The sequence below is a fragment of the Chelmon rostratus genome, chromosome 18, assembly GCF_017976325.1.
Source record: "Chelmon rostratus isolate fCheRos1 chromosome 18, fCheRos1.pri, whole genome shotgun sequence".
Classification (NCBI taxonomy): Eukaryota; Metazoa; Chordata; class Actinopteri; order Chaetodontiformes; family Chaetodontidae; genus Chelmon; species Chelmon rostratus.
Window position 1 is genome coordinate 8,115,537 of NC_055675.1, and position 27,670 is coordinate 8,143,206.

At 43.2% G+C, this 27,670-nt stretch overlaps 1 protein-coding gene across 1 annotated transcript; it reads right to left on the reverse strand.

Annotated features, from left to right (window-relative positions):
- Positions 1-387: 387 nt before the first annotated feature.
- Positions 388-6,575, reverse strand: bmp2b (bone morphogenetic protein 2b). Its single transcript, XM_041958289.1, has 3 exons — positions 6,164-6,575; positions 4,870-5,237; positions 388-1,662 (listed from the first exon to the last, which is right to left on the reverse strand). Exons 2-3 carry the CDS (start codon positions 5,222-5,224, stop codon positions 749-751), a joined length of 1,269 nt encoding a protein of 422 aa, XP_041814223.1. The 5' UTR covers positions 5,225-5,237; positions 6,164-6,575; the 3' UTR covers positions 388-748.
- Between the last annotated feature and the right edge of the window lie 21,095 nt (positions 6,576-27,670).

Below are 27,670 nucleotides of genomic sequence, written 5' to 3' on the forward strand. Positions count from 1 at the left end.
ATGAAAACATGTTCTGTTTTCCTAATCCTCCCATGGGAGTCTATCACATTTGCGGGCTTGTAGCTTGTCACTCCCGTCCTGTGACCCCGCACCCTACTGCAGTTCATTACACCAGCGGCACCCTGACCCAGCTCTGTCACTTTCCTCTCTACGCTTCTGTTGTTGTTGGTTTCCAGTTACATTATCCAAGAGTTCAATGCTTGGTTTGCAATCAGTGTAGTGTGAGCTTCTTGTCATGTGTTATATTTTCATAGCTAATTTCTGTCAGATTTGAAACTCTGTTATTCATCCCAGCCACACATGTTGGCCCCTGACATAGATACATCAACAATGGCTGGTTTACTGTAATTGATCCTTGAAAATTGGAGTGACCACGTTTTTTTCACGATAAATACACATTATTTATTTACAAATAAAGTGGTTATAATAGAAATAAATACAAAATAAAAATCTGAGCATTATACTTCATGTGGTATTGCACCCATTTCGAAATGTACATCAGAAATACATTTTCAAAACCAGTAAAGGAATATTCCTCTGATTAAAATATTTATTTTTCCCAACTTTACGTAGACATAAATATATTCATATATAGTTTTTTTTCCTTCTTCCACAATAGCTCTGTTTTGTCTTTCTCTCATATAAATAAACGTCTTCATTGGGAAACCGGGTGTCCATAATAACCTCTGATGTCTCTTTCAGTCTCTCTTGCCCACTCTGTCTTTCTATCCATACTGCTGTCAGTTTCTCACCGGCAGCCGCATCCCTCCACCACCATATCCTGGTAGTTTTTCAGGATGACCTTCTCGTATTCGTCCAGGTAGAGCAGGGAGATGGGGCTGAGGTCAGTGGGCACACAACAGGCTCTGGGGATGTTGGAGTTGACTGAGTTGACCAGCGTCTGCACAATGGCATGATTGGTAGAATTGAGGTGGTCTGCTAGGGGGAACGGACATTCCCCATGGCAGTAGAAGGCGTGGTAGCCAGGGGGTGCCACTATCCACTCGTTCCACCCAACATCACTGAAGTCCACATACAGGGCATGTCTCTTGCAGCTGGCCTTGTGCTGGTGCTTCCTGCGTTGTTTGCGGAGTGCCGCCTGACGTTTTTCCCGTGTGTGCAGTACAGAGTCCCCACGGCCGTCGTGGCCGTACGTCACCAGCAGAGGCCGAGCCTGGGGCCACGAGTCCTGGTCCTGGTGCAGGGACCGGCTCATTCTGACATGCCTACTACGTCTCTGGGCATGCTCCCCATCCATCTCCCCCTCCTCTGGATGAAGCACCTCCACCATGAACCCATGGTTGTGGCCATTCCCAGAGGTCCACTGAGATACAGCGGGGCTGACGTCAAAGCTCTCCCAGCGGCTCAAAGAGTCCTGCACTAGCCGAGTGTCCAGCAGACGTGCCAGAGGTTCCCTACCTTGAGTGGCAGGAACTCCAAATATCTCATAAATGTTGATACGATGGAAGCCACCAGCCGGAGCACTATCACTGGCGCTGCTGTTTCTGGAGCTGTTGGTGGGGGTTGCAGCTCCCATGACCTGATCCCTGTAGATACGAAGCTCTGCAGAGGTGATGAGTTCCTCATCAGGGATGGAAGTGAGGTTGAAGTAGAACTCCTGGGTCGTTTTGCCTTTCAGCCTAGCCAGGGCCTCCATAGACTCTACATGAGATAGCACAGAGACAAACATGGTGTAAGAGGATTGGAGTTAGGAGAGTTTATGCATGGTACAAAATGAGAAGTTACTTATATGATCAAAACCTAGTTGGCTTCATAGATCCAGTGTGAGCATGGAAACATTGGCCAAGGATGGTTTCTCACATGGTTTCTTTTACTCTGTGTCTCTCTCTCTCTCACTCTTTCTTGCGCACACACACACACAAGCTGAACTTGCAGCCTTCTTTCTGTGCAGCCAGCCAAGCTGCCACGTGGTTATATTGAGTGGGTGTTGGCCATTGTCACACAGGCATAACACACACATCAACACTCTGCATGACTGTATGACTCAGTGTAATAGGCAAATTCTCTCGGTGATGTAATACCGTAATTAGTCTCATGCTCAGAAATTTACCTGGTTAAATGTCAGAAGATGAAAGCAGTGCGCTTCCATCTTTTGATAAGATCAAGCATGCTAGTCAGGCTGCCTTTAAAGGCACATTTGCCCTATGAGGATTTCCCCATAGTGCACATGAAAAAAGATCATAGGACCATATATTTAAATATCATCAAAGATGAGTATGAACAAAGGAGCAATATGGAAATCAATATAAAATTGATGACATAAACGCAAACATAAATGGCAACTGCTGCATTAACCTTTACAGAGCTCGCCAGCTCTGAAATACCACTTGTAAATGTTGCAATGTGAAAGCTAATAATTCTTTCTAAAAGTCATTACGAAGAGAAGACAGAATACTATTAATATCTAAACTGTGGAGAGAATCTGTAGACCACAAATGGAAAGCTGGGTATACAATGTTTGATATTTTATAATGAATTTGTGCTAATAGCCGGGGGATGCTATCCTCTCTGAATGTGATTTAAAACATCTATTATAATTGTCCTGATGCATATGAAAGTGTGTATGTATTCCCCTCCACAGTATGCAGTAAATGACAGAAATCTTAGTAAAAGCTGCAATTTTCTTTGAGGCAGACCCACTTTGAACTCTTACTTTATGAACTTCATAGATGATGTATAGACACACTTTTTAGTCTGTTTGGTGTGGTAAAATAAACACAAACTTTGAACTCTGTGCTGTTTCAAAGGAGGCATTTAGGAAATTCCACCATCTCATCCTAAACCTCCCTCCAGAGGCACAAAGACCTCAATTAGGCCTATCACTCCTCATTTGATGTGGGAAAGCCCCCTGTCTCCCATTCCCTCTCCTCTGTCCCCAATCCCTGTCTTTCTTTCTTTCCTCAGCTCCCAAATCCTCTTCTCCCTCTGTTCTCTTAACCCCAAATCCTCTCTTCGTTCTTTTTTCCTTCCCTGTCACTCCTTTTCTGTTTCTTTCGGCAGCAGCATTCTCACTCTCTCCGTCTGTCTCTCCTCCGAGGAACTGCTGTGTGAACAAGTTGAGGCTTGTCAAAAACGTGTGAACCACAGATATGAGTGTATCAACATTCCTAATTTCTTTTTGCGCTGCATGCCAAAACAAAAGATAAAGGCTAATGTTGGGTCATTCATCACGGACCTGTCTCTGGCAGCCACTTCCTGTGTAACAGTGGAAATGTTCTATTTGGCATGGAAAATGGTTATTTTTGAAAACTGATAGCAGTGAAACTAATTATCTGAGTGAAATTAATATCAGCAGGCAGATGTGAAGAATGATTAGAGCTGTTTGCTTTGATGTGCTGCACTTACATCTGTAGATACATGCTTATTATATGGACTAGCCATCAATTGCACGTCTCCTGACACGGGAAGACTAACAGCCCTGCAGCTCCGTTAGCATAGGATGAAAGAGCCAGGGGAGCATATGTAAACACAGTCTGAACACATTCGTAATGGCCGGTGGTGTCAAGGTGTGTGCTGGCCGGGTGCAGAGGTTTCCAGTAGTGGGCAGGGAGCAGTCACTCAGCCTGGCTGCCCGGGCCAGGCTTGTTTGTAGTGTGTCAGTGTAGCCACTGGGTGTCATTGCACTAGGCCTCTGGAGAGCACCCAAGCAACCACTCAACCACCCCTCTGACTCACCCCTGATGGAAACTTCCCCACTCAAACACTTAGGACTCTGTATAAGGACTCTGTAGAGCCCCTATGGACTTAGTAACTTGTATGTTGTAAAAACTGGAACATGGGCCATAGGAAATTGAATACTAGAAACAGAGTTGCTATACGTTCAAAATTAGAAGCTATTTTTTAACCAGACATAAATAATTTAAATATTATGACCAAGTGCACCACTTTGCTGCTAAGCAGTTAAACTCGATATATAAATAAAGCATCGGTTATGTTTGAATTCCACCTGTTGGATTGTTTTAGACCTTTTAAAATAACCCACATCATTGGTAACATTGTGTAAACACATAGTGTATTGCTTGTGAACTAATGCACTTTAATCCACGATCCATGAACCTTCAGTGTGTGAACCTTATTCGTCTGAGCAGCACGTGTTGCCTTGGAGGTAAAATGAAATTAAAGTGAAACGCTGAATTCAACAATCAGCGCGTATCCAGCATATAAGCTAAGTGAGCAATTATGGTGTTATTGGAACGTGCGTAATGGCGCACAGCGCGGAGAGGGGGTGATTTGGAAAGAATAAGGCGCGCAGCCCTCCTCCTCCCCCCTCTACCAAGGACTAATTTCAGTCCTGTTAAAAATGACTCAGAATTCAGTCTGACACGATGACTTTGTCATAATGCGTGTTAGTATAATGTCATGTCGTGTGTTATTGAAGTAACAGGCTGATGACTATCACCTGCGCAAAGGCACACCGCCCTTATCCTGCTCCTGTGGTGCGTGTCTGGAAAAACTGTTTTCAGAGCCCACGCAAACACCATCAATTATTAAGAAACAAATTACCCCAGGGATACCACCGCCCCTTGATGTTTTTGAAGCATGTGACAGCTGCGCCAGGGGAATGTTTGGTTAAAGGTTGCATCACTACATATACGAGAGTTGATTTAATTGTGCATGAGATGCTCGTTTGTAATCGTGTCAGCGAGTTTTAAGCAACCCCAAACGTATTAAAGAGTTACAAATAACTTGGACGCGTGTCACCTGTAAATGACTAACGCTCCATAAAACGGTGAAGACTCTGAAGTTCAGTCTTGACGCTGTGAGTCATGTTTAAATATAGGTTTGGGTTGTCTGAGAGAGCCGAGGAGCTCTCCGGCTGACAGGTAAAGGTATGTCACTAATACATACCTTCATGGTGAAAGCTTCTAATCGTGTTGGCCTTGCTGGCGGCTCTCTCTGCGTGTTTCCCCATGCTCTTGGGTCGCTTAGTGCTGTGGTCTCCGTTTGCTGAGTGCATGCGATAAAGGTCCACCATGTACTGCGGCACCACGGCTCCCTTGCTCGGGGTCGGCCTGCGCCTCAGTCCAAACATATTGAGAAGCCGAAGCTCAAACTCTTTGAGGAAGCTCTCCGACTGCTCTGGGGTTTGCTTCCCGGATTCGCTGTATTTCCTCCGGCCGACCTCGGGGATAAGTCCCGCAGCACCTTCCAGCAACACCTGAGCGAGCAGCAGTACCATGAGAGAGCGGACCACGGCGACCATGATCAGTCAGTCCCTGTGGAGAAAGTTGGTTTCTGTCAATACACTGGCGCTGAGGTATTGACATGAGGTAGACGCAGCAGGGGCTTCACTGCAGCATTCCCCAAACTGTGTGTGATCCCCCCATACAGTAGGAATGATTGAAGGAGAGCAGGTTAAAAAGGGAAGACACCTCTTCACTTTGAAGTAGAACAAAAAAAGGGGGGGTGGAGGTGAACAACCCCGCAGGCAGTACAGCGCGTCTAACTGAGACAGAGGATTGATCTTAACATGAACTGAAACATGAAAATATCAAGGTGAGGAAGTAAAGAGTCGAACAAAAAAGAAGAGGGAATGGCACGGCAAAGACAAATCAAAGAAAGTCGCAGACATAAAGTCTCCAATTAGAAGAGATAAGAAATCATGTTGAAGTGATATGAAAAGAGATGCGAGCCTGCGCTGTCCGAAAGATCACAAGAGGCACGAAAGACTGTCAGCAAGAGGAGTTAGAATGCACAGCAGCAGGAGAGGCAGTCAGCCGCTGCTACAAGCGTCTATTTGCACAGGCTTTGACGGTCATGTATAATCATAAGGGATAGAGTTACTTCAAGAGGCTCGCAGGTGTTAGATCTGACGTGCGTACCAGAGCCAGATGTAGCCCCGGACAAGACATCAAAACATCAAAAACTAAATTTCATCTGAGCAGCACGAGATCCGAAGAAACTGTTTTCAACTGCATTTGTCTTTTCACAGCGTTTTCCCCGAGGTTCAGAATGGGAACGCTTTAACTTTTACGCACACACCCTATAAGCCTGTACAGCGAGAGAACTGTCGATTTCCACGCGTAAAGTAAACGTTCCCTCATGGATAAAGTTACTTCATGCCTGTGGACAGTAGTAGGATTTGGTGTCTGTGTAAAAAAAACCTAACAACAGTTTAAAAAGTCCATCAGTCTTATTTTACCTGACGAGGAAGCGCTGTGTCCGGTCGTCGTTCCACCTTTGGGCTCCGATAAATTCCACATTAATTCGTGTTTAATCCACGCTGCTTCTCCTCGGGGGACCAAAGATAGCCCATGCCCTTCGCCGATCGCCTCTCGCACATATTCTCACCAGCTGCAGTTCGGGTTAGGTCTTGGTCAGCACGGAAAGGGGAAAAAAAATATGTTAAGTCTATGAGGAAGCGGGCTCGCGTAGGCAGGACCGATCTAAGTATAAAGCATCTTGGTTGAACATCTTCAAAACAGGACAGTTCGCCGAGACAAAAGCTGAGCGGAGCTGGCTTGAAGGGGAGATAAGCGCACGCAAGTGTCGCTCCTTGAACCTTGTTGCTTCGGGCTGGGGAGCGCTTCGCCTCTCCTCTGTGCGCCGCAGCGTAGTGGTTGAATTGATTGGTGCCTTCTCTTCCCCCAGCGACTCTTTTTGTCGTACAGTGATGTCACCAAGGGGCTGTCAATCATTTGTGTACTATAAAGCACCTCCTGTGGACCTCTAACCCGGAGGCTCCAAACTTTTTCATGTCTAAGGATGTCAAATAAACACACATTAGAGCCAGGACCCCCGTTAGATAAGATTTGGTCCCAGGGACCCCCACAGGAAGAATTTGTCAGTAGAGTGAAAACTATTGGTATTGTCGCTTTTACACAATTACACAAATCTTCAATTTGAATAAGTCATTGCTAAATGATATTATAGCGATATAATATTACTCCACAAAAAGCTGGTGACCCCTTTGCCCCCTCCTTGATGCTCCGCTTCCCTCCCCGAACATTTGAGACCATCAGCATGTAAATAAAATAAAAAAAATCTCTCTGTCCTTATTACAGACAACTCTTTCTCTTGCATCTTTACATATCCTGGAACTTCACACTGTAAAAATAGTTTTAAAGTCAACAGTTAAAACCATACTGTTGCTTTTAGTTGTTTGTTTTTTGGGTGCATTTTCCATACATAGGAATAGCAATCGTCTGTTTGCTTAATGTTTTTAAATAACATAAAAATGGCGTGTTACATTCCCTGTGTGGTGTAACATTTCCGTGAATGTGACCACGCAGAGCAGAAAACATGTCACCTGCCGCTGTTTCATAAATAGATAATTGATCAAGGTGTTAATAGCTGGATCACACAGGTTTAGCGTTTGGATTAAAGCGGATAGATAATGGCATGACGGTGTGTTGCTTTTGTGGTTTTAAAGGATTAGACCCTGCAGAGGGACTATCACATCCTCCTACTGAACTTCACTGTGTGTGTGTGTGTGTGTGTGTGTGTGTGTGTGTGTGTGTGTGCGTGTTTGTGTGTGGAGGGGGGGTTGCTTGTCCATGTGTGTCTTAGACCAGATCTTATTTCTACATGGATTAATCTTTTAATTTCATTCCAATTCACAGTATCAAAGGCAGACTTTGCCTGCACGTATTGCGGTCTCATATCTACAATACGCTGCGAGAGAGCCATCCCATTAATTAACCAAGAAGGCCATATTTTTTTCACTTAGTTTAGGTAAAACTTTACAAAGAATCAAGTCTTAAGGAGGCTGCATCGATCTGATATAAAATGTGCATATCTTCTTTCTCTTACTGGATGTCAAACGTTGTTGATTTATGTTGAAAGATCCATCAGACTTGGGGGAGTACATGTTATATTTTGGACAGTACGTGCTCTCAGTGGCACAGAGGAGTGAGAGAAACTTTGCTGCATTGTCTCTGGCCTGTGGGGTGTAGTCAACAGCAGTAATGTTTGGGTCATCTCCATAAGAAAAGCCCCCATTGATTCCCTCTAGTGACTTCCATTAGGTGATGATGGTGGGGCTGGCGGCTGTGTTTTGGCCAAAGCACCGGCCCTGTTTTCTTTGGAGAGATGGCAATAGATTAAATCCCAGAGAGATCACAAGATATCTTTGTCTCCTTCCAGGACAATAACATTTTATGAGGGATAATCCCAGATCATCCACTTAGCAATTAAAATGCAGGGAGGCCCGTGGGTGCATGCCGTTACCTGAGTGGCAGTGTGCACTGTTTCTCGGCCTTCCCCTTGCCTTATCCAAGCATTTTTGAGTTTATACTTGTTTTGGTGGTGAATATCTTATGGTTATTTTGCTTTCAGGATCATTTTTGCCTTTTATTTAATTCTGAGAATCAGGCGATTTATAGTGGTATATACTTTGCGTCCAGCATTTTCCAATGAAGTAATTCCAGTCCAGTTCGTTCATTCATTTGTTCCTCCACTCATTCATAAAGTCAGGGTATGGGAAAGCATGTTAATTCATTCATACTGCTTAGATTTGCTCTATTGTCGTGTTAATCTGTTGGCAGTTGTAGTTGGGTCTCAGCTGTTGCCAAAACACCACTTGGTGAAGCGAGTGCTCTAAAACCCAAACCCAGGTAAAAGCTGCTCGGCATTTAGATGCTTTAGATTGGGGGATAAGGCCTGACACAGTAAGCCGTGAGTATCTTTAATTACCCGAGTGAGAGGATTAAAAAGAGAGGGCTTTATCTGATGTTTTCTCCCTCTTTTTCTTTCTGTAAATGTGTGCGGTTTTGTATGAATGGGCATGTGAATGTGTGTGTCTTGAGTGCACGGACACGCACATATTGTATTTGCTTTGGCACAGCATGAGTCAGGCCAGCGCCGAGGAATGTGTCTAGCCAAGGCTGTTGAGGGACTTGATCAGTGATGTCCAGAGTGGTTTGAGAAGATCATGCGGCTCTGATATTGTATATATCATTGTTTTGAGCCAGAAAGATCACGCTTATCTAATCACTGCTGCTGATCCAATTACATGCTGATTGAAAGGACAGCATCACAGAGCGAAACCCTGGCAGCTGGAGAGGGCAGGTAGAGATATGCTATCTGAAACACAAATGAACGACCTACTGGGGAGGGCCCCGAGAGGTTAAACTGTGACTCAGCCAGACGGTGTTAACCCAGCACGACCACCACCATCACTGGCGTCATTATTTCCTTCCAGCAGGCATTTGTTTGTTCGTGATAGCAGTAAATAGTCTTTGAAAGTTACAGCACAAAGCTCAAGGTCAGGACAGAGGTACTCACATGGATCTTCGCTGTTCTTTAACACTACAGAGCCATCCGGCCCATTAGGACAGTGGTTTACAAACTTTTTTCTGGCAGTATTTCTAGATGGTCTCCTCTCTCGAGCAACAGCTTATAGGAAGGGGAAACATTATTCAAGTGAAAATGCAGTTTTGTCAAAACAAGCGCATATGCTGTACAGGGGTTCCCACACTGAAGCTTAAGCTCAGTTCCATAATATTTCTTAAAGTATACACTCAGTTTGTATGGTTGTATAGCAGTTATTCAGTTTATTATGAAAATGTCTTTACCATGTAGGAACTTAAAGAAGTAAAAAAAAAAAAAAAAAAGTTACTTCCTTTTAAAGTAACAAATAACTTTTTGGACCACAGGAAATTTCCTCTTCTCTTCAGCTCAATAAGATCCCAATCAATTTAAAAACAATGCATTGGCTTGCTGTAGGGTTCTATGTGGCCTGCCAGATGTTTCTAGCGAAAATAATAATCATAATAACTAACAAAATTATAATCTAGATCACTGTTTATGCTGTTTTTTTGTTAGGTAAAATGCTCTTTAGATGTGTAGGATCCCTAATTATTAATTATTTTTCACAGTCTGAGCACAGTAGGCAGAGTGACTCTCTGAGCAGGAAATCAGTCAGTCAGGGCAACTTGGGGTCCTACTGCCATTTTGAATCTTAACAATACAATACAGTAGGTACTTGCTTTTGGCCCGCAGCCCATCATTAAGTTTCAGTTTTGGCCCTCCAAGGGAAAAAGTTTGGGCACCCCTGCATTAGAGCATCTGTGCATCCTATCGTTTAGCTATAGACTGTTGTTATCAGCTTAAACTGGAGTTCGTGGAAATCCTTTTGTCCCAGCATAAGGACTAATGCGACCAGTCCCTGATCCGACCCCTGAGGCCTTCAGTTTGTGCTTAGGAACAACACAACTGAGCGCTGTCTCTGCCATGAATCGCTCTACTCTGTCCCATCTCTATTTGCTGTTGGACTGTATTTGTTTTTATTTTATGTTCTGACCATTGTCATCATAATTTATTACCCCTCTCTGACAAGTGGAAGAAAATTTATGGCTAAAATTCGGACTAGGTTTTGTATTATGAAACACAACAATCCTCACCTGCATATTATATATTTGTCTTATCATTTGAAAGTCAGATGCCCTCACTGGAATGTTCCATTCATCCTTCACCTTTGGGGAAATCATCTTCACTAACCAAAAGAATAATATACAGTAAACCGCCATCATGTTCTTTGCTTCAGCTAATAGATGTATCTTTTTCTTGTAAGGAAACCCCCTTAAGGGAGAACAATGTGTAATACATAACACTTATAACAAAAATATAATGAATCTATTCAAGGGGAAATATTTGAGGTTATTTGAGGGAGATTAGGATAGAATGTGTTCTGTTGTTTTAAATCCTGAGGACGAGAAGAAGACATGGTTTATTGTCCTCCTGTACATGCTCATTTCTTTGCATGCCACAGTATGTGTGGTGTGTGCGAGCGTGTGTGTCTGTGTACGCATGTTGTGCTGGATGTGGATGCCGCGGCCTTCTCTTGTCATCACGTACATTCCAGGAGTCAGGGGGCAGACGAAGCCCTGAGATGACACTGCAGATCCAACTATTAGCCTTTCACCTGCTGTTAACAGCAACTTGGCGAGACACAGGGCCTGCATTCCTCTGCTTTGAGCCAGATGTAGCCTTAACACACAGTAACATACCTACAAGGAGATAATCTTCAGAGATGAAGCTTGAAACCAGGGAGCTGTTTGTTGCTGCGATTCACCTCTAATTCATGCTCGGGCAAAGCTGTCTTTTTAATTTGGAAACCCGTAAAAACTTCATCAATCCACATGTGTTTGACAGCAGAAGCACGACTGCTGGGCTATGCCGAGCATGTGCACATGGTGCATGAAAGAGATTGTGGGGAAATGGGACACATTTCATATAGGATGGTCCCGAAATGGAAACCCACCAAGGTCAGAGATGGCCAACTAGAAAGCCAGAGTCAATATTTATGGATACTGAACATGTGGCACACTTCTCTACCCACTAATTTGAGCAACAAGTCCACCTCCAGATTATATGGCCTCTCAGAGATCAGAAAAAAGGTTCCAAACCTTGCTTACATGTTTCAGATATTGAGAAGCAAGTTGAGGTTGGTCACTGACTAGAAGCTGTGCATAATTTGGCAAATTGGCTCACTGTTTATTTGTTTGTGTTTTAATTTCCTGCGTAAATAGGGTACAAGGGAGCTTTGATCAGACAGTGAGGGCTGCTCCTTTATCCAGACCTGCAGTTTGTAATTATCAGTATCATTGGTGCAGATATCGCTGTAATCAGCCAATTGTGAAATTACTTTTGGCTGGCTTTTATTAAAGCCAAAAAGGCAGAAATCCGTATTTAGATTTGAAATCCTCTTTGACTTGTCTGCTATCAGAAAAATGCACGCATTGACTTTCATTTATGAGACATGTGTCTTTTGAAGTCCAAACCATGTCGTTGTTGCTTGGTCTTACACATAGTGAACAAAGGGAAGTCTGACGCCTGGTGCTCTGACTATATAACAGTGATAACACCACACAGCTATAAAATCAGTATACCAGCGTACGGACCTCACACTTTAACAACTTACAATAGGAATCATATAAACACATGCTTCATTTAGTGAACTAGTTGGGATGAGAGGCAGCTACTTCCATTTTAGAGAGAAGAGAGACATAAATACAGGGATCTGCCCTTTGAATGCAGCTCCACTCATAAAGACACCATGCGTCACTCAATTATACGTCTGCCTGATTAGAAGCCTCGGCTACATAAACAGCCAGCGTCAAGATTTACATTTTACCGCTTAAGCACAAGCAGCTGTTTACAGGCCAAGGAAGGAACGCAAACACTTAGCAAGTATCTATACATGAGAGGGGATCGGGAGCTCACACATCTCCAGCAAAGATGGTTTCAATTAACAGTTGTTTATGTAGATCTAATGCAGTACTTGCGGGAATAGTTTTTTTCTTCCTTTCTGTGCACTCACTGCTACTGCTTCTGAGTTTTAAACATGTTAATACGTGTATGCAACTGAGTTAAACAGTGTAGCAGTCTGAAATGAACCTTTTTTTCCATGCAATCGCAGGTCCTTTAAAGCTTCAGGAAACCAAAAAGACAAATAGAAACATCCTGATAGAAGTGCTGTGACCTTCACAAGCAAACACAGACTGACAGCGTTTTCAAATCACTCGCTAGATAAGATGAAAGAGCAACACTCCTCGTGCACTTCATCTGCAGTGTCAAGCCATAAGCAATAACATAACAGTAAGAATAATGTTCTTCATTTCAGCTACACGCGATGAGATTAGATCATCGTATGACGTCAGACGTCGCTTGAATCTGGAGGTTTTATCGTATGTGAGATACTGAGAAGGTTAGACAGATCATACCATGTCAGCCAGAGCAAGGCCAGGATATAGGGTAACTGTTCACAAAGATATTAATCACCAAAAGCTATGACGAGGGTTTTTTTTTTTTTGTATCTAAATATTATAGTTGGTAAAGAGACCCACATCGTTACTCCTGATGAAGCAAGAATGTCTCCGGCACATCCAATATTGAATAGAGGAATTACATTTTGTTTTATTAAATTTTACATTTGTGCACTTGTGCTGCTCCAGTCAATATTTTTATATTTACAGTGGATAGAATGACTGTGTAGTGTGAATGTCCCTCATGGAGACAAACCCACAGAGAATCATTACTGCACTCTGCTTTTGAGTTTGCAGCCAGCAACAACTTCTATGAAAAACTCTGATAAACCAGTGTACTCTTCACTGCTAAACAGCAGAAAGGAACTGGTGGAGAACAAAACGGAGTTAAATAGAGTGCATTTTGTATTTAGATTTGTCAGATAGGCAGGAACACGACACCAAAATTATTGTAGTCATTATGTTGTTCCCAAACTGTTGGATGTGTAGATAAGCTACTGTTTGCTGACTAGAATGGCATAACGGTGTGATATGACGATATTTATAATTTGACAATAGAAAAACGTCTGTTGTTTCTTATTATAAAAACTGAAATTGAATTGAATATTAGGCTGTACCATTTATATTTTAATGTGTCGCTAATCAAGGCGAGAGGCAGCTCTCAGTGGTATGAACCCTTCAGTGACACTCAACACTGGGGACAAGAGCTCAAACACACAATACCAAAATGCAGCTGGCGTCAAGAAATGTAACCAGCACAAAACCCTCAGAAAAATGCTAATGATAAACAGAAACCACCATGGTCTGAACAGACACATTACAAACACTAACAAAAAGTAGCATTTGGAACATAAAACAGCAAATTTAACAAACTGCTCAGTACAGCACTAGGCATGATGGAAACTGTTTCGCCATTTGGACGACGTTATATGTTCTTCCACACTGCACGGAGGCAGGCAGGAAATTTGCATGAAGGCAACACAAACAAACATGGCTGAGGGCGAATGTGACACAGAACAGAGAAACTAGAGAACAACTCCGACCAGCCAACACAAAATGAGGAGCTCGTACCTCAAAGAGGGACTAATTCTGATGCGTGGACGTGGTTTAGGTATGCAAAGTCTGACACCACACACAAAACTGTACTTTGCAGATTGCAGATCCCCACAACGGATTCAAATACCCAAAGACCATTAACTTCTTTTTAGTACTCAACGTTCTAAATAAGAAAAAAACAATTCAATATGACTATGTACCTTTTATTTGTTGAGTATATCATTCAAAATGTAATGTAATGTAAGAAGTATGCACTTCCATGTAGTCATTTTATCTAAGCCATTATTTATTGATTTTACAGAAAATGTGCTATATCGTGACACGTATTGTTATCTGGATGTTAAATCATCGGAATATGAGATTTTGGCTATATCACACAGCCCTACTTAATAGGAGATACTATGTCAGGGTTTTATTTAGAACTTGTTTCTGCTGCCCCCAAGTGGCCAAAAAGGTAACTTAATGTAGATTTAAGGGTGAGATGAGAGAAAAGGGCTGCTGTTGGAAGCTAAGCTAAACTAGTGGTGCTAGCAGCCTTATAACAGCAGAAAATTACACGCTGTTAAATGCTTGCTGTGCGGCTGCTAATGTTTTAGTCCAACTTCCTTATAGTCCTCAATGCTGCTTTTCTTTTTTTCTATTCATCGCAGAGATACAAAACAAAAAAAAAATTGTAATCCATATTTTTGTCCATGTTGTGGTTGCCAAAAGGTCTATACATCTTTAAATCAATAATTTTTTTCCCCGTCCCTTAATTTAAACACCTACACAGTTATTAGCAGGACTGTGCAGCTGTGAGGAAAAAAAGTCTGCAACATCTTTTTACAAATACATACAGCTGTAGCAAAATGCAGATACTGGCTTTCACATGGTTGAAGTTAGTCCGGAACGAACCCATTTCATTGTCACATTTCATTATCATGGTGTCGTGCTGAGTCTGATCCCAGCCGTACAGCCTGGAGGGAGCAGAACAGCAGGGTTGTCTGACAGGGGGAGAGAGCAGGCTAGTAGGCTATAGGGAGGACCTGATTGTACTCTGGCATCCACAGAATGACATTATAGCTGTGTGGTTTCATGATAATAATAATCTTCAGAGCAGCTGTATAAACATTTAACTGACATCCACTCCCTGGGCATGCAGTATGTATCTTTAACTTCTACAAGGGCCAGTCTGATGCAACTATTCATATCTCCGCCCATCTCAAACCCCCCCCCCCTTTCTCTGTCTGCTTGAGATACATGATCCATGTTAGTATTTGCTGTAAATGTCAATGGAAAATAAATGTTCACATCACATTAAGCTTTCAACATTTGAAAGAAAAGCACATCATGTTACAAGAAGAAGCTCCTTGGTGGGATGATTTACTGTGCAGAATCGCACAGAGCTGCGACAGTTGTCTTGTTTCATTCACTCTGAAAAACTGGGAAACAGTTTCAAAAATTTGGGACTCAACAGAGGCCAATAAATTTAGACAAACCCTTGCTCTGGCCCCTCACAATGTAGCCTATTTCCTGGTAACATTTGTCTTAATTCGTGGCAGTTTGTGTAAATATTTATGTCACTAAACTAACTGTTCTGTATACAGTAAGCCCCCCAATCTTCCCTGGAATGTGATTTAATTGGCGGTTTCCTCTGTTTATCCTGTTTCATACGGTTATGGGCGAGCTTACTGTAATGAATAATCAGGTAGATAAAATGTGGCCTTAAATTAAATGTCCTCCTTAAAGGAAATCAAATGAAGGTTAATACCCGTTTCATGCCCCCTGTCTGTAATTCACATTCTCTCATCACATGCCAGATTACCATTATGTGTCATTTGTAATACAATAAACAGACTCCAGATGGCTTGGATTCTCTTGAATATACACAGAGCAACAGAAGCTATGGGGAGAGCTGCTGTATTTTACCGTGTAGTCACTTTGCCCCAGACAGCCAGGCCAGCTCTCTTTCATATTACATGCTAAAAACTGGCTTACTCTGCCTCACAATGTGAGATGAGGAAGTGAGGACAACAATTAAAAAAGGTTCAAGGTTTGAAGATTATTGTTTGCTTTGTCAGTTACAATAAGAGTAGATGACTAAGCTTGAGCAAATGCAACCATATTGAGATGTTTTTTTTCTTTCCTGCGTTGTTCTTCCTTGATGTGTAAATTTGTCGGGCCTGCAGTGTAGTGGGCTTTATCAAAGTAGTTTCCTTGTTCCTCACACATCTTTGACATTGTGCAGCGGAGCAGGCTACATAAACGAAAGGCAAGATGAGAGTTTCTGATGTCCCAATTCATCTTGGCTCTTGCCTTGTCATTGCACGCTGTGCTTTTTATATCCATAGCTTGGAGTTTTGCCACAGCACCACAAACAGACGTGTGTGAAGGCTGGTTCTTTTCCAAAACACACTAAAAACATATGCATGACATATGAGATGTCAGCTGCAGACTTACCTAAACACCTCTGTTATGGTGGCTATCTCACATCCGACAGTGATTTATCTGTGATTATTTGGCCTCTCTGCGTTTGGGGCAAGGGACAAGGAAAAGACCACTCGTTTGGTTTATGCACGGATCATCGAGGAACACTGGGCCTCTTGTTAGTATGTCGAATTTTACCCCAGAATGAAACATTCTGTTTTCCTAACCTGGTTAAGTAATCACATTACCTAAGACTCCATAAAGTGGAACAAACAGTAGCATATAACCCTGACTTCTTTTTATGTGCCATGAGTGACAGATTGGCTTTCATCAAAGGGGCAACCAAAGAAGTTATATAGCCATTTCGCTATGCTAAGAATACTAAATTGATCCTCATATGTAGAACATCTGGTGAAAAGCAATTTCCACCCAAGTGTTTTAGTATTTCCTCCTAATTAATTTCACATGTACATGACAAGAGCGAATGGCCTCCCAGAACCAAGGCACAAAAGCCAGCTTTGTTTCAGCGTTAGAAAAGTCATCTGTGGTTCCTGGTCAAAAACTCTCCAACGCTTTTCCCACTCGAAACCAACGCTGAAAGCAGCATTTCGGGGAGAAAAGTCACCATGTCACGCCTCAGTGGCACAGGGGGCTAGGGGTTTACGTTTACATTTGGTGAATTGGTGACTCGTGGAGCAACCGGAGCTTGTCAGGCAGAGTTGCACGAAACAGTCGAAGGCAAGAGGGAGCAGGCACAGAGCCTGCACAGGAATGAGCGAAAAGTAAGTGCTAAGCCACCAATCCAAGCCATAATGAAGGAGTGTGTGTTAAAATGCAGAGTATTAGAGGCAGTTCTTGGATCTGTGCATGAAATTCTCGAAATTGCCTGTCTTGACTCACAGCACCTTTAAGTTACAATTACATGTCGAAGCAGTGGACGGAAAAATCCCCGTTAAAATCACTTTTCAATTGATCTCCCTGATAGGCATCAGCTTTGCACACAGCATTGTCAAATATAACAGCATTTCTTGCAGATGATCTTGAAGCAGATTAGCTGTTGATGTCTTGTCATACTGTATATAACAACTGTCTGCGAGACAGGCGTCTCGGCTTGTGAAGGTGATGCTGTGAGACACAACACTTCTTGTTATTACTTGTCCAGATGAAAAGTCAAAAGAGCTCCAAGAGCATTGGTGTCGACAGATGAAAAGTTGGCGTGATCAGATTAATCATTAAAGTGAGAGATATGAGCATACCGCGGCATTGTTTTTAACACGATCTTGATGCCGCTTAATCTGAGACGTCTGTTTGGATAGGGCGTCTGGGACCACCTGGATGAATCTAACTTTTGTTTGTCAAAACCGCACATTTCTCACCTGAAAGGTCTCCTCTTTTACAACGGGTTTCCCCCCCCTCCCCCCAAGAGAGCCAGAGAGTCTGCTTTTCATCTCCCCAAGCTCTTTATCTTGAGAGGAGATGTGATGCATGTCTAGAGAAGAAATAACTGTCCAGAGGTAGCTAGTGGAGGTCTTGTCTGTGCATAGGTGAACAAGAATGGGCGGTATTTGCCCACACAGATGCAGAGGTGAGATACAAGCAGGTGTTTACAGGAATGTTTGAAGTTAAAGGGAGATGGTGTGTTCCGATTAGAGCCCTGAGTAAGACGGACACTGTAGGTGTTTCTGCTTACACAGAATGAAGAGACCTCATCCCTCCTTATCTTTTCATTTCTTCTTCCCATCTGCTATGTGTTTTGATGGCTAAGCTTGACTTTCAACTCAATTTGGCACTGGGGGAAGCATGACATATTGCCATTCCAAACATATTCTTGCTTTGCCTTTTTTATAGTAGCAGTGACAGCAAAATAGCCGCTGTTTGCCTCCCGGGAAAGAGTCCATCACACTAACCTCCACGTTCATAGCTGCATTTCTGTTTGTGCGTAGGATAACACACGTCCAAGGATTTCCGGTCATTCTGAAAGATCGCTATTTACCTCGTCTTTTTGTTAAGTTCAGCTGCTGCACGCAGCGCTGCACTGGCCGCAGTGAAGAAGCCCTCCTTTCTATTGCAGCTTCAAAGCATTTTTCCCTGGGCGGCAGAGTTACAGGTTCTTTGTGGCATGGGGTTATTTGTCAGAGGGTTTGGAGAGTGACTTGTTTCACTCTGTTCTCTGAAGAAGGCCCGTGCGTGAGTGCTTGAGCAGTCTAAAGTTACAGCTATGAGCCCCAGTATTACAACCCGATGACTGACAGGAAAAATGGGGTGAGCTTTTTGCTGGGCTCTAACAAAAACACCAATAAGAAGGAGAGGGAAACAACAGATTAGACTACTGATCTCAATCTGCTCTCCTTTGGTTATTGGGAAATAATAGCTCTGAAAAGGAAGTCATTTAAAAGGGCCTTTAATCAATTCTCCTTTGACGAGCAAGCAGCATGAAAGGCTGGAGTGAGAGGGAGAGCGTGCTCCTATAGCCTGAACATTTCGGTGTGGGGGAAGTACGGGAGAGACGGGCTCTAATTTGTGTTCTCATGGTGTCCAGGCATCTCCAAAGCACTTGATCACCACCACAGCAGGCCTTGATGCCATGTGTGAGTGTAAATGCTTCCAAGGCTCCCTGGTGGTAAAATCACATTGCCAAAATGACCACCAACTCTAAATGAAACACTACCCCCTCTTTAAAAGGTCCCATTCAAAACCCAGTGGTTTTTTTAAAAGGCGCATAAGGTAGCAATTTCCCTCAAATATGGCGTAGCCCAATAACTGCTGAAGTAACTGACACCATGTCAGGGCGAATGAAAGAATTTTTTCACAACATGTATGAAGCGTTAGCTAGCTCTAAGAAGGTAAAAATGGTAGTAAGGAGAGCTCTAAGTGTATGCAACCTCAGGAGTTGCACCGAACTACATTCTTGCCATCACTGTAATTCTTTACCTCTTTTTGTTTTATAGTTACGGCCGGAGTAGAAGGTCTGTGGACTGACTGAGTACTTTGTTCATTCCAAAGCATGCACAAATCTGTTTTAAGTTCAAGAGAGGAGGAACCCTTTAATTTAAACCCTAAAAATGAAGTCATTCATTCCCTGCTAAACTGCACTGTGACCCATAAGGTTAGGTAAACAAGTGTCCCTTGCATTACTGTCAAAAAGACCCAGCCCCTCGCTCTGCCGTGATGTAAACTCCCACTATCCTGTTACGGTTGCATGAGGAGAAACTGGAGGGATTGGCAGAGAGGAAGGGAAGAAATGTATTCATGTGCAATTTTTTTTTTATGACAGAGGGAGGGAAAGTCAGTACCTGAGGCTGTTCTCAGGAAGGTGTCTACAAGGAAAAACGTTGTCTTCTTCCAAAGTAGAAAACTGAGGAAGGGAGGACAGGCCACAATGCGCTGAGCCCAGCAGGCCTGCTCAGATCTATTACCAGCTCCAGCTCCAGCATGGGCTGGAATGTGAGGAATCCTACTGGGCTGGGGTTCTAGTGCAGGGGTCCAAACCTCACATCGCTGCTCGCACTCATTTTCCCCTCGCTTTTAGTATTGTATTTGGATAGGTGATTGTAATGCAGCACAAACTGTTACTGTGGAGTAATCGTTCTGGGGATGGCGGCGAAGTTGAGGCTTAGCCCACAACAAAACTGTACTGATACATCCTGAATATTGGAAGGGCACATGGCTCTTTTAAGATTTCAAAACAAGAATTTGAGATTAAGTGCAAATCAAACAAAGCATCTGTTTATTTAAAAGAAGAGAATGAACAACAGCAGCTTTGGCATGAAAATGAATGATACCCTGGATGTCGCTAATGTGACACTAATTGCTTCTTAGTCTGTCAGGTTACAAGAGAGAGAAGAGACAGAAAGACAGCGGATGAGAGAAAAGGGGGAGAGAGAGAGAGTACGGGTGCTGACTGAGGGCAGTAATGACTGCCAATGGAATGCCTACACCCATAATCCTCTCTGTCACCGCTGACAGATCCTCTTGACCTCTGAACTCCTGATGTAAGGAAGGAAAAAAAGGAAGTCACAGCTTAATGAAATTACCTGGTGGTTAGCGCTTGTTTCGGTGCGGCAGTTGTCTTTGGATGATGGACTGTTTACATAGGTAAAACAAGTTAGTGACAATCCCTCAGTGTTCAGTTTGAGAAGCTGCGAGATGGAGTTTAACCTCCTGCTGTCTTGGATATGCCCTTTGATTGCTGCTCTGCGCATGTGTGCACTCCAACGCGTGAGGTCAAAGGGCAAGGATTTTGTAACAATAGCAGTGAGTGTGTACACTGAGATACAGTACATGGAGGTGCTACTTCATGTATTCTAACACCTTGAGTCCAGATATTCCAGATAGCCATGTCTTCCCTCACATGGGCACTGCAGTGGTTTCCTGTGGTTTTGCCTGGCTAATCACTCACACATTACACAAGTATCTGACAGTGAATGTGTGTGTGTGTGTGTGTGTGTGTGTGTGGGAGGCACACTGCGATCTATATTTCAGCAGGCGGGCCTGGTCTGAAGACACGGGCCAAAGCTGTCAAAAGTTTGTCATCGATTCTCTCTGCCTTGTCATCAGTCTTATCTGATCTCACTGTGTTTTCTCGCTCCATGTTTTCCACCCTCATGGCTAATGCAAACCCAGAATCTCTGTGCTCGGGAAATTCAGGGGAGGGCCTCCAGAGGGCCTCTTAAACAATTTGTGGGTTTCTGTGTGGTAGATGTATTTATATATATTTTCCCCTGTGCAACTTGTAGTCATTTTAATATGATATAATGCTGTTTGTCACATAATATATGTCACTTCAAATTTGTCCTTTTTTGCAATCTTGATTATTTTAAAATGTACTCTGAACAGAAACTACTCTGAAAAAGAAAAGTACACTGCAGGATAGATGTGCATTGCATAGACTATCATCCTTTTACTGATTGATTGATAGGTGAAACTATTTTCAACTTTTAGACGAGCAGCATTTAGTCCAGTCCCTCTTTACATTACATGGACCCTATGAATATCATGGCTTTGCATTCTTCTACTATTCTACACTCAGTAGGATTACCTTCCCTACACGTTGACTTGAAATTGAAATTGAAATTATTTCCTTCTACATCATGCAAACCAGCAGCAACTCCCTTCTGCTGGCATGTTACAATCTTGTACACTGCAGTGTGCGCGTTAATTTTTCAGAGAGGCTGTGTCTTTATCGTTCTTTTATGGTCATTCTACAGATCACATATGACTATAGGATGATACTGTTGTGCACGGTCCTGTGTGTAAGCGTGTCATCATCATGTTTCTGGCCCTACTCTCTTCTTCCTCCTGAGGCTGCTGCACTGACAATTCGTTTGACAAACATGCAATCACCGTAGTTACAGACAGCCCCTTTAGTTAGGGTAGAGCGCAGTGTGAATTATGGTTGAGATGGAAACCTTTGAATTATGGGTAAGCTCTGAAGTGCCTCTTGTCCAGGGAAAGAAGAAGAGGAGGAGGAGGAGGAGGAGGGATCTTTGCAGACTTATGCCACAGAAGAGTGCTGACAGAGGCCTGGCTCGGCAAACTGCAGCAGAACCAGAACAACAAGAGGCTAACCCAAACACGAACCAGCAGAACCGGAGAAACCCAGCTCGGGCAGGGTCAGACGGTGCATCTCACCACGGAACAGTGAGGGAGGTTGACGGCGCGTAACCTCGCACCAGCCGATCCGCCATTTGCTCAAGCCAGCTCTGCGAACACACGCTTGGAAAACAGCATTGCAGACATTCCTGCCTAATTGTACATTTGTCCTCTTTCAAAGGGAAGAAGTGTTAGGCCAGATACAAAGAATCTTGGGATAGGGCGATAGGGCCAGCATCCGTCCCTAGCCTCCTGAGGGCTATTTAAAGGTACAGTAGGCTGTATTTTCCGCCGCACAGTGAGGCACCCACCCTTCCGCCTGGCTCCATATTGGAACCAGATGCTGCTGGATGCGAGGCCCCACTAATTTAAGTGGACAGGGCAGATGGAAGCGACTCGCCCTGCATGCATACCACCCCCTGTTGGCTTTCATGTGATGAAAAATCTCTGCAGCATGGCGGGGGAAGGTCCACTCAGTGATACACACATGCACCCCGCACACACACATTAATACAGCATGAACACACACTGACATACACGCATGCTTATGTGCTTTCAGTAGCTGTTGTACACAACCACAGAGACACAGAAACATAGCAACACAGCAAAGGCCTACACAAACACACACACACACATGCACTCTGGAAGATATGCTGGGATTTACTCAGTCAGAGAAGAAGGGATTAGGCACCATGAAATAGCAGTGTAGTCCCAAAGAAATATAATAAAAATAATAATAATTTTGACGAGACCGAGCTGTACTCCGTCCAGCCGTCTATATTGACAGAACCGTGGTCTGTGGCGTAATTGAAAACACAAAAAAGATACATTTTAGTACAAAATCAGTTTTCGCAACCTGAAAAAATGTTACGGTAATGTAAAACAGTATTTACTCACTGAGAGCAAAGTTTTGACAGTCTCAGAAAGTATGTGATATTGTTGGCAAGCATGATACTAGTTGTTTGGCAGCTTTCTCCTTAAAATTTATATTAAATTCCATTCAAAATCTGAATAGATCCAGAAAATTTGCTGCAAGCCTCAATAGAAAAACACCACCTACTAACTTGCTTATAAAATTTCTCTTTCTTGTTTATATTCCAAGCATTCAGCAAGTGCTGGAGTCTCTTCTCTCGGCCATGTATTATGCTGAATATCCCCGCTAGTTAGAGGAGGCAGACTAAAGCCCTGTCAGCAAACGCTCATCACCTGGTAGGAAGACACTGATGCGGCGCTAAGCCTGCAACCCTATCCCGCCATAAATTACAACAGCACCTAGCAACCGCAAGAACTATTGTATCGTTCCTCGGTGAGTGTAAGTGTGTGCGTATGCATTTGTGTGTGTGTGTGCATGTGGTGTGAATGCATGCGTATACGTACGTGTATGTCTGCATAAGAAATAGCCCTCCATAGTGTGTCCTTTGTCTGGTGAGGTGACAGGTAATTGAGTCAAAGAGGATGGAGGAATTATGGCTGGGAAGCAATTTGAAACGTTGCAAGGCTTTAGAGCCAAACCCTCACTGGTGGTTAATTGCTGTGTGACACAGATGCATGCAGTCCTTTTGCTGCGTGAAAGAAAAATATAGTTCTTATATATATATGAATACAGTTTTCAGATATGACAAAGCAAATCCTGAATCTTTTTATATTGCAAAAACCTCTCAAGGACAACAATAGTTTTTTCTATATATAAATGAGAATATTCTCATATAGGATGACCAAACTGGGATTGAAACCTTTGAAGACTTTGAATAGCTGACTGCGAATAGATTCTCTCTGTTCTTTATTGTCGTACGTGGTCTTGAGATAACCATGGCCTATGCATTAAGCTGACTAATCAACAGTGTGCCTTTGCACTGACAGTCGCTTGCACACACCCATCGTCTCATCCCTTGGGATCATGTGGTGAATGTACACTAACTGTGAAGAGAAAATGTGCAGATTGGACAGGAAATTTCCTCTTTGATAGCGTGTGTTTGTTTAGCTGGACTTGGTTGACCTGTGTTGACCTGTCTCCTCAAGCTCAGCAGTCTGCAGCCAGAGCCTTGCCTTGCACCCACAGCCATCCAACAAAATTTACTACAGTGCTTTATTACACACAAATGAAAGCATTGTTCAAACTGCTCCTCATCTGTGTCGCTGACTGCACTGCATGCATGCATGCATCAAATATATTGATATTCAAAAAAACAGAAGTGGAAATCTTTTTGCATACTCCAATCTTAGGAAATTCATTAATATTGATTATGTATCGTTTATCCCTCAGTTGCTCTTAAACCAGTGTTATACTTGAAGTTAGTGTCCTTGTGTTTGACTCATTTCCAGTGTAGCCTGATTATGTGATGTCAACAGACGATGTGTTATCCATTTTTTTTTGTTCTGATTCAGTTCTGATTCAGTTTCAACATTTACACTACACTACACTATGTAAAAACCCTTTCAAATAAGTTATCCATCAGTAGACTATGGAATCCGGATCGGTAAATCAGTGACTTCAGTCAAATATATAATAAGTGAATTTAAGTATCGACACCCGATATTGATATTGGATCAGATTGGTCCCAACTCTAATAATGATGAAGGTAACCTCACCAGGATTTGGAAATTCATCAAATTAACATCGCACACTGTTAAAACTGCCGTTGCGGCACGAGCTGTTGGTCTTGGTGATCCTTGCTCTTTGTGGCATTATGGTTTTTGACAGGTCCATTCAGCACATATTTGATAAACATGTGTTAGGAATCCCCCCTCCAGATGTACAGTAAACATGCCTGATCTGAGTGGAATTACTCGCGATTACCTGAACAGAATTCCTGCCCAAGCCCAACGCTGACAAAATCAAGTAGGTGAGTCATGCAGAATTAATGTGCTGTGGCCCCTGAATCCCTGTGTTAAGGATAAGGGCACCTTTCGACCAAGAAATCCGAGCACTGCGACGACACACACACACATGCACACATATATGCATACATGCATTAAGGAACACACACAAACACAGAGGGGTTAAGGGGCTGCTTTGTTATCATGGAGGTGCCCTGTGGCTGTGATTAAGCGTTGTTTTCACTATCCCCCTGGTGTCCTAAAGCTTAGCTAGATGTCACAGCTATGGCAGGAATGCTCGAGCACAGGGGCCAAGCAGGGGTCACATCTAGGATGTAAACATCAACATTTTCTTTCTTGAAAGGATTTAGGCCCACTTGAAGGAAAAAGCTCTACCACAGCACAAAGCCTGATCCCTAACTCCACACCTGGCCTTAGGCACAGACCTATGACCAGCTTACCTCCACTTAATCCTCCATTTAAAACCATTTGTGGGGCACAAAACTGACCTTAGATCAGCATCTTAGTGCAGCCTAGGCTTAGTCAGCACTGGGTTGTTGCTGCGTGTAGGGATTGGGAGAAGGGCTTTAGCTTCAGATTGCTATCAGAGCAGACAGGAGTTTAACGCCCTCTCTGGAACTGTGCCATAGTGGGCCATAGACAATAGACCCTTTGTGCTTTGCTGATTGGCAGATCTACTCATAACAAACACACTAAATGGTAAAGTCACAGGGGGCGGTATGGGGGTCTTATAAATCCTGGTTTTCATTTCGACACAATGATGCCTTTTGCTTTGTCTTAAGATGTCAGTATTGAAATGACAATTGGGAATTGTATAACTTACAGATGATTAGGGGAATGCCATATAGGCAAGCTATGACTCTGAAAACAATAAATGGCTGAAGAGACATAAAACATGCTTCTCTCCATTTTATTTCCCTCCAGAAGAGAGCCCACTTCTCTCTTCCAGCTGTGCGTAGATGGTTTGAATTAGCCTCACCATCTCCCAAGAGAATGAGCTGTAATGATGCAAATTTAGGGCCTTTCTGACAAGACCTTGACACTTGATATGTTGGTCAACTCCCCGTTCCATGTTGGTTTTACCAATCCATAAATATTGAGTCCATGGGGACTGGCGGAAAGAAAAGAAAAAAGGAAGGCTGAAAAAATGACAAGAAAGAAAGATTGGGTTAAATAGTCAGACTCTGTTGTGGTGTTACAGACCTGCAGCCCCATCTACTGTTGCACCAGACAATAGGAGCGAAAGATGCCCAGAGGCAGGCAGATATCTGGGGTGAGCATGTCTCTTAACCAAAGCAATGCCCAGCTGGGAGGGAAGTGGTCAAAGGGAATGGCAATTGATTTTGGCCAGACATTTCTGTCTTCTTTGTCATGTGTTGTTACTGTTCAGAACTGCTCTGTAAAAACTAGATTTCAGAAGCTATATCTCTCTTTCTCTTTCTCCACCTCATTTTCTTAGTCTCTCCCTCAAACATGTGACCGTGGTTATGCTAACACAGCATGGGATGTGAACCATTTTTAGGTTGCGGCCACAACCATGGCATCTGCAACCCTTCCACTGGCCTCATCTGGAAGTTGCAAAATCTGGATTCGTGTGGCAGAGGATGGACATATTTAAGTAAATATTAAGAAAAGCAGGAGTTTTGTTTGCACACGTAACATATTTAGTTTCTTTGCTTGCAAGCACAATTATCTAATTAAAACAACAACATGCCAAAGACACCCTCATCGCTAACAGTGTGGCCACCCTACGTTACTCCATATCTGCAAAGGCGTGAACTGAACAATTACTAGTATTTGTCAGCGGTTTCAAGTGGCTGTGTTTTCCTTCTCTGATCATTTTGACATGCGGGTAATGAGTTCTTTCTGACAGAGTGAAACTGGCCCAGCTGCAGCTCTGCAGGTGAATGATGTCTTCTACTTCCTGGCTGTGAAAGGGCTCTGTGTGGTCCAAGTTTCTTTACATCATACCTAAAGGTGCATGGATCGGGAACCTGTCATCCATGTTGCCATTTGATATTCAAGAATACTTAGTTGATTGTTGACATTACCAACTGACCTTTTTTTGTTTTTGGTACTGTGTGTGTGTGTGTGTGTGTGTGTGTGTGTGTGTGTGTGTGTGTGTGTGTTCATGTATAAAAGTCTGTGTGTGTAAAGCTTCTGTAGAGGTGTATAGTATCCACAGCTGTGAGGTAACTGCGCCTATAATCTGTCTCACCAGAACTGTGTAACCTGAGTTAGAGTGAGGTTAAGGGTCAGTTATTGAACTTGAATTACACTGGGAGAGGCCTCCCTCGGCCCCTCACCACCCCTCTCAGCCACCCTGTGGGGTTTGTTTGTTTTCTCTCCCAGTCTCTCCCAGAGCTTACCCAGTCCTCTGTAATGAGTATTTAATACACACCCTCAGACATGTTTACACTGCATGTAACAGCACTGGCCGTGTGATCTTGCAACACACTCAGACCTGTGTGACAAAGTATATGCTTGTGCATGTGTGTGCGTGTTTCTGTGTGCGTGTGTATGTATGCATGCATGCATGCGTGTTCCCTTTCATTCCAACTCCCACCCTCTATTTTCCTCATTTCTGGAGTCTGTAGCCTGAGGGGAAGAACACCTGCCAGTTTTTTTCCCTCTTCAATCTCAGATAAGACAATAGAAGTAGTAGAGGTGTTTGGTTACACACAGAAACAGAGCAAGGAATGAGACATATTAAAGCCTCCCATGTCTCGCCCACAAGGTCGCTGCAACTCTCCAGGTGTGAATAATGTCAAAAAAACACATTTTTGTGTCAGTGGAGTCAGGCTGGAGAGCAAAAGAGCTTCATCGTTTTGCTTTAAACTCATAATTTGACCTGAACCACAGGCCCTGGGCCCCCTCTGCAAGCTGTTAAGTTTTTAACATATCGTTTTTCACTGCACATGTTCCGTGTTATGTTAGTTACCAGGAATTTGGATTGAATGGACAATGAAGTTCCTGAACCTTGAGAGAAGGATTATTCTTAATCGTAAGCAGAGGAGAGCCACCAGGGAAACGTAAAGTTATGCCACAGC

Coding starts and splice junctions, on each gene's coding strand:
- bmp2b (XM_041958289.1), bottom strand. CDS start 5,224: ATGGTCGCCGTGGTCCGCTCTCTCATGGTACTGCTGCTCGCTCAGGTG. Junction 1,663..4,869: donor TAGAAGCTTTCACCATGAAG/GTATGTATTAGT, acceptor TATCTCATGTAG/AGTCTATGGAGGCCCTGGCT.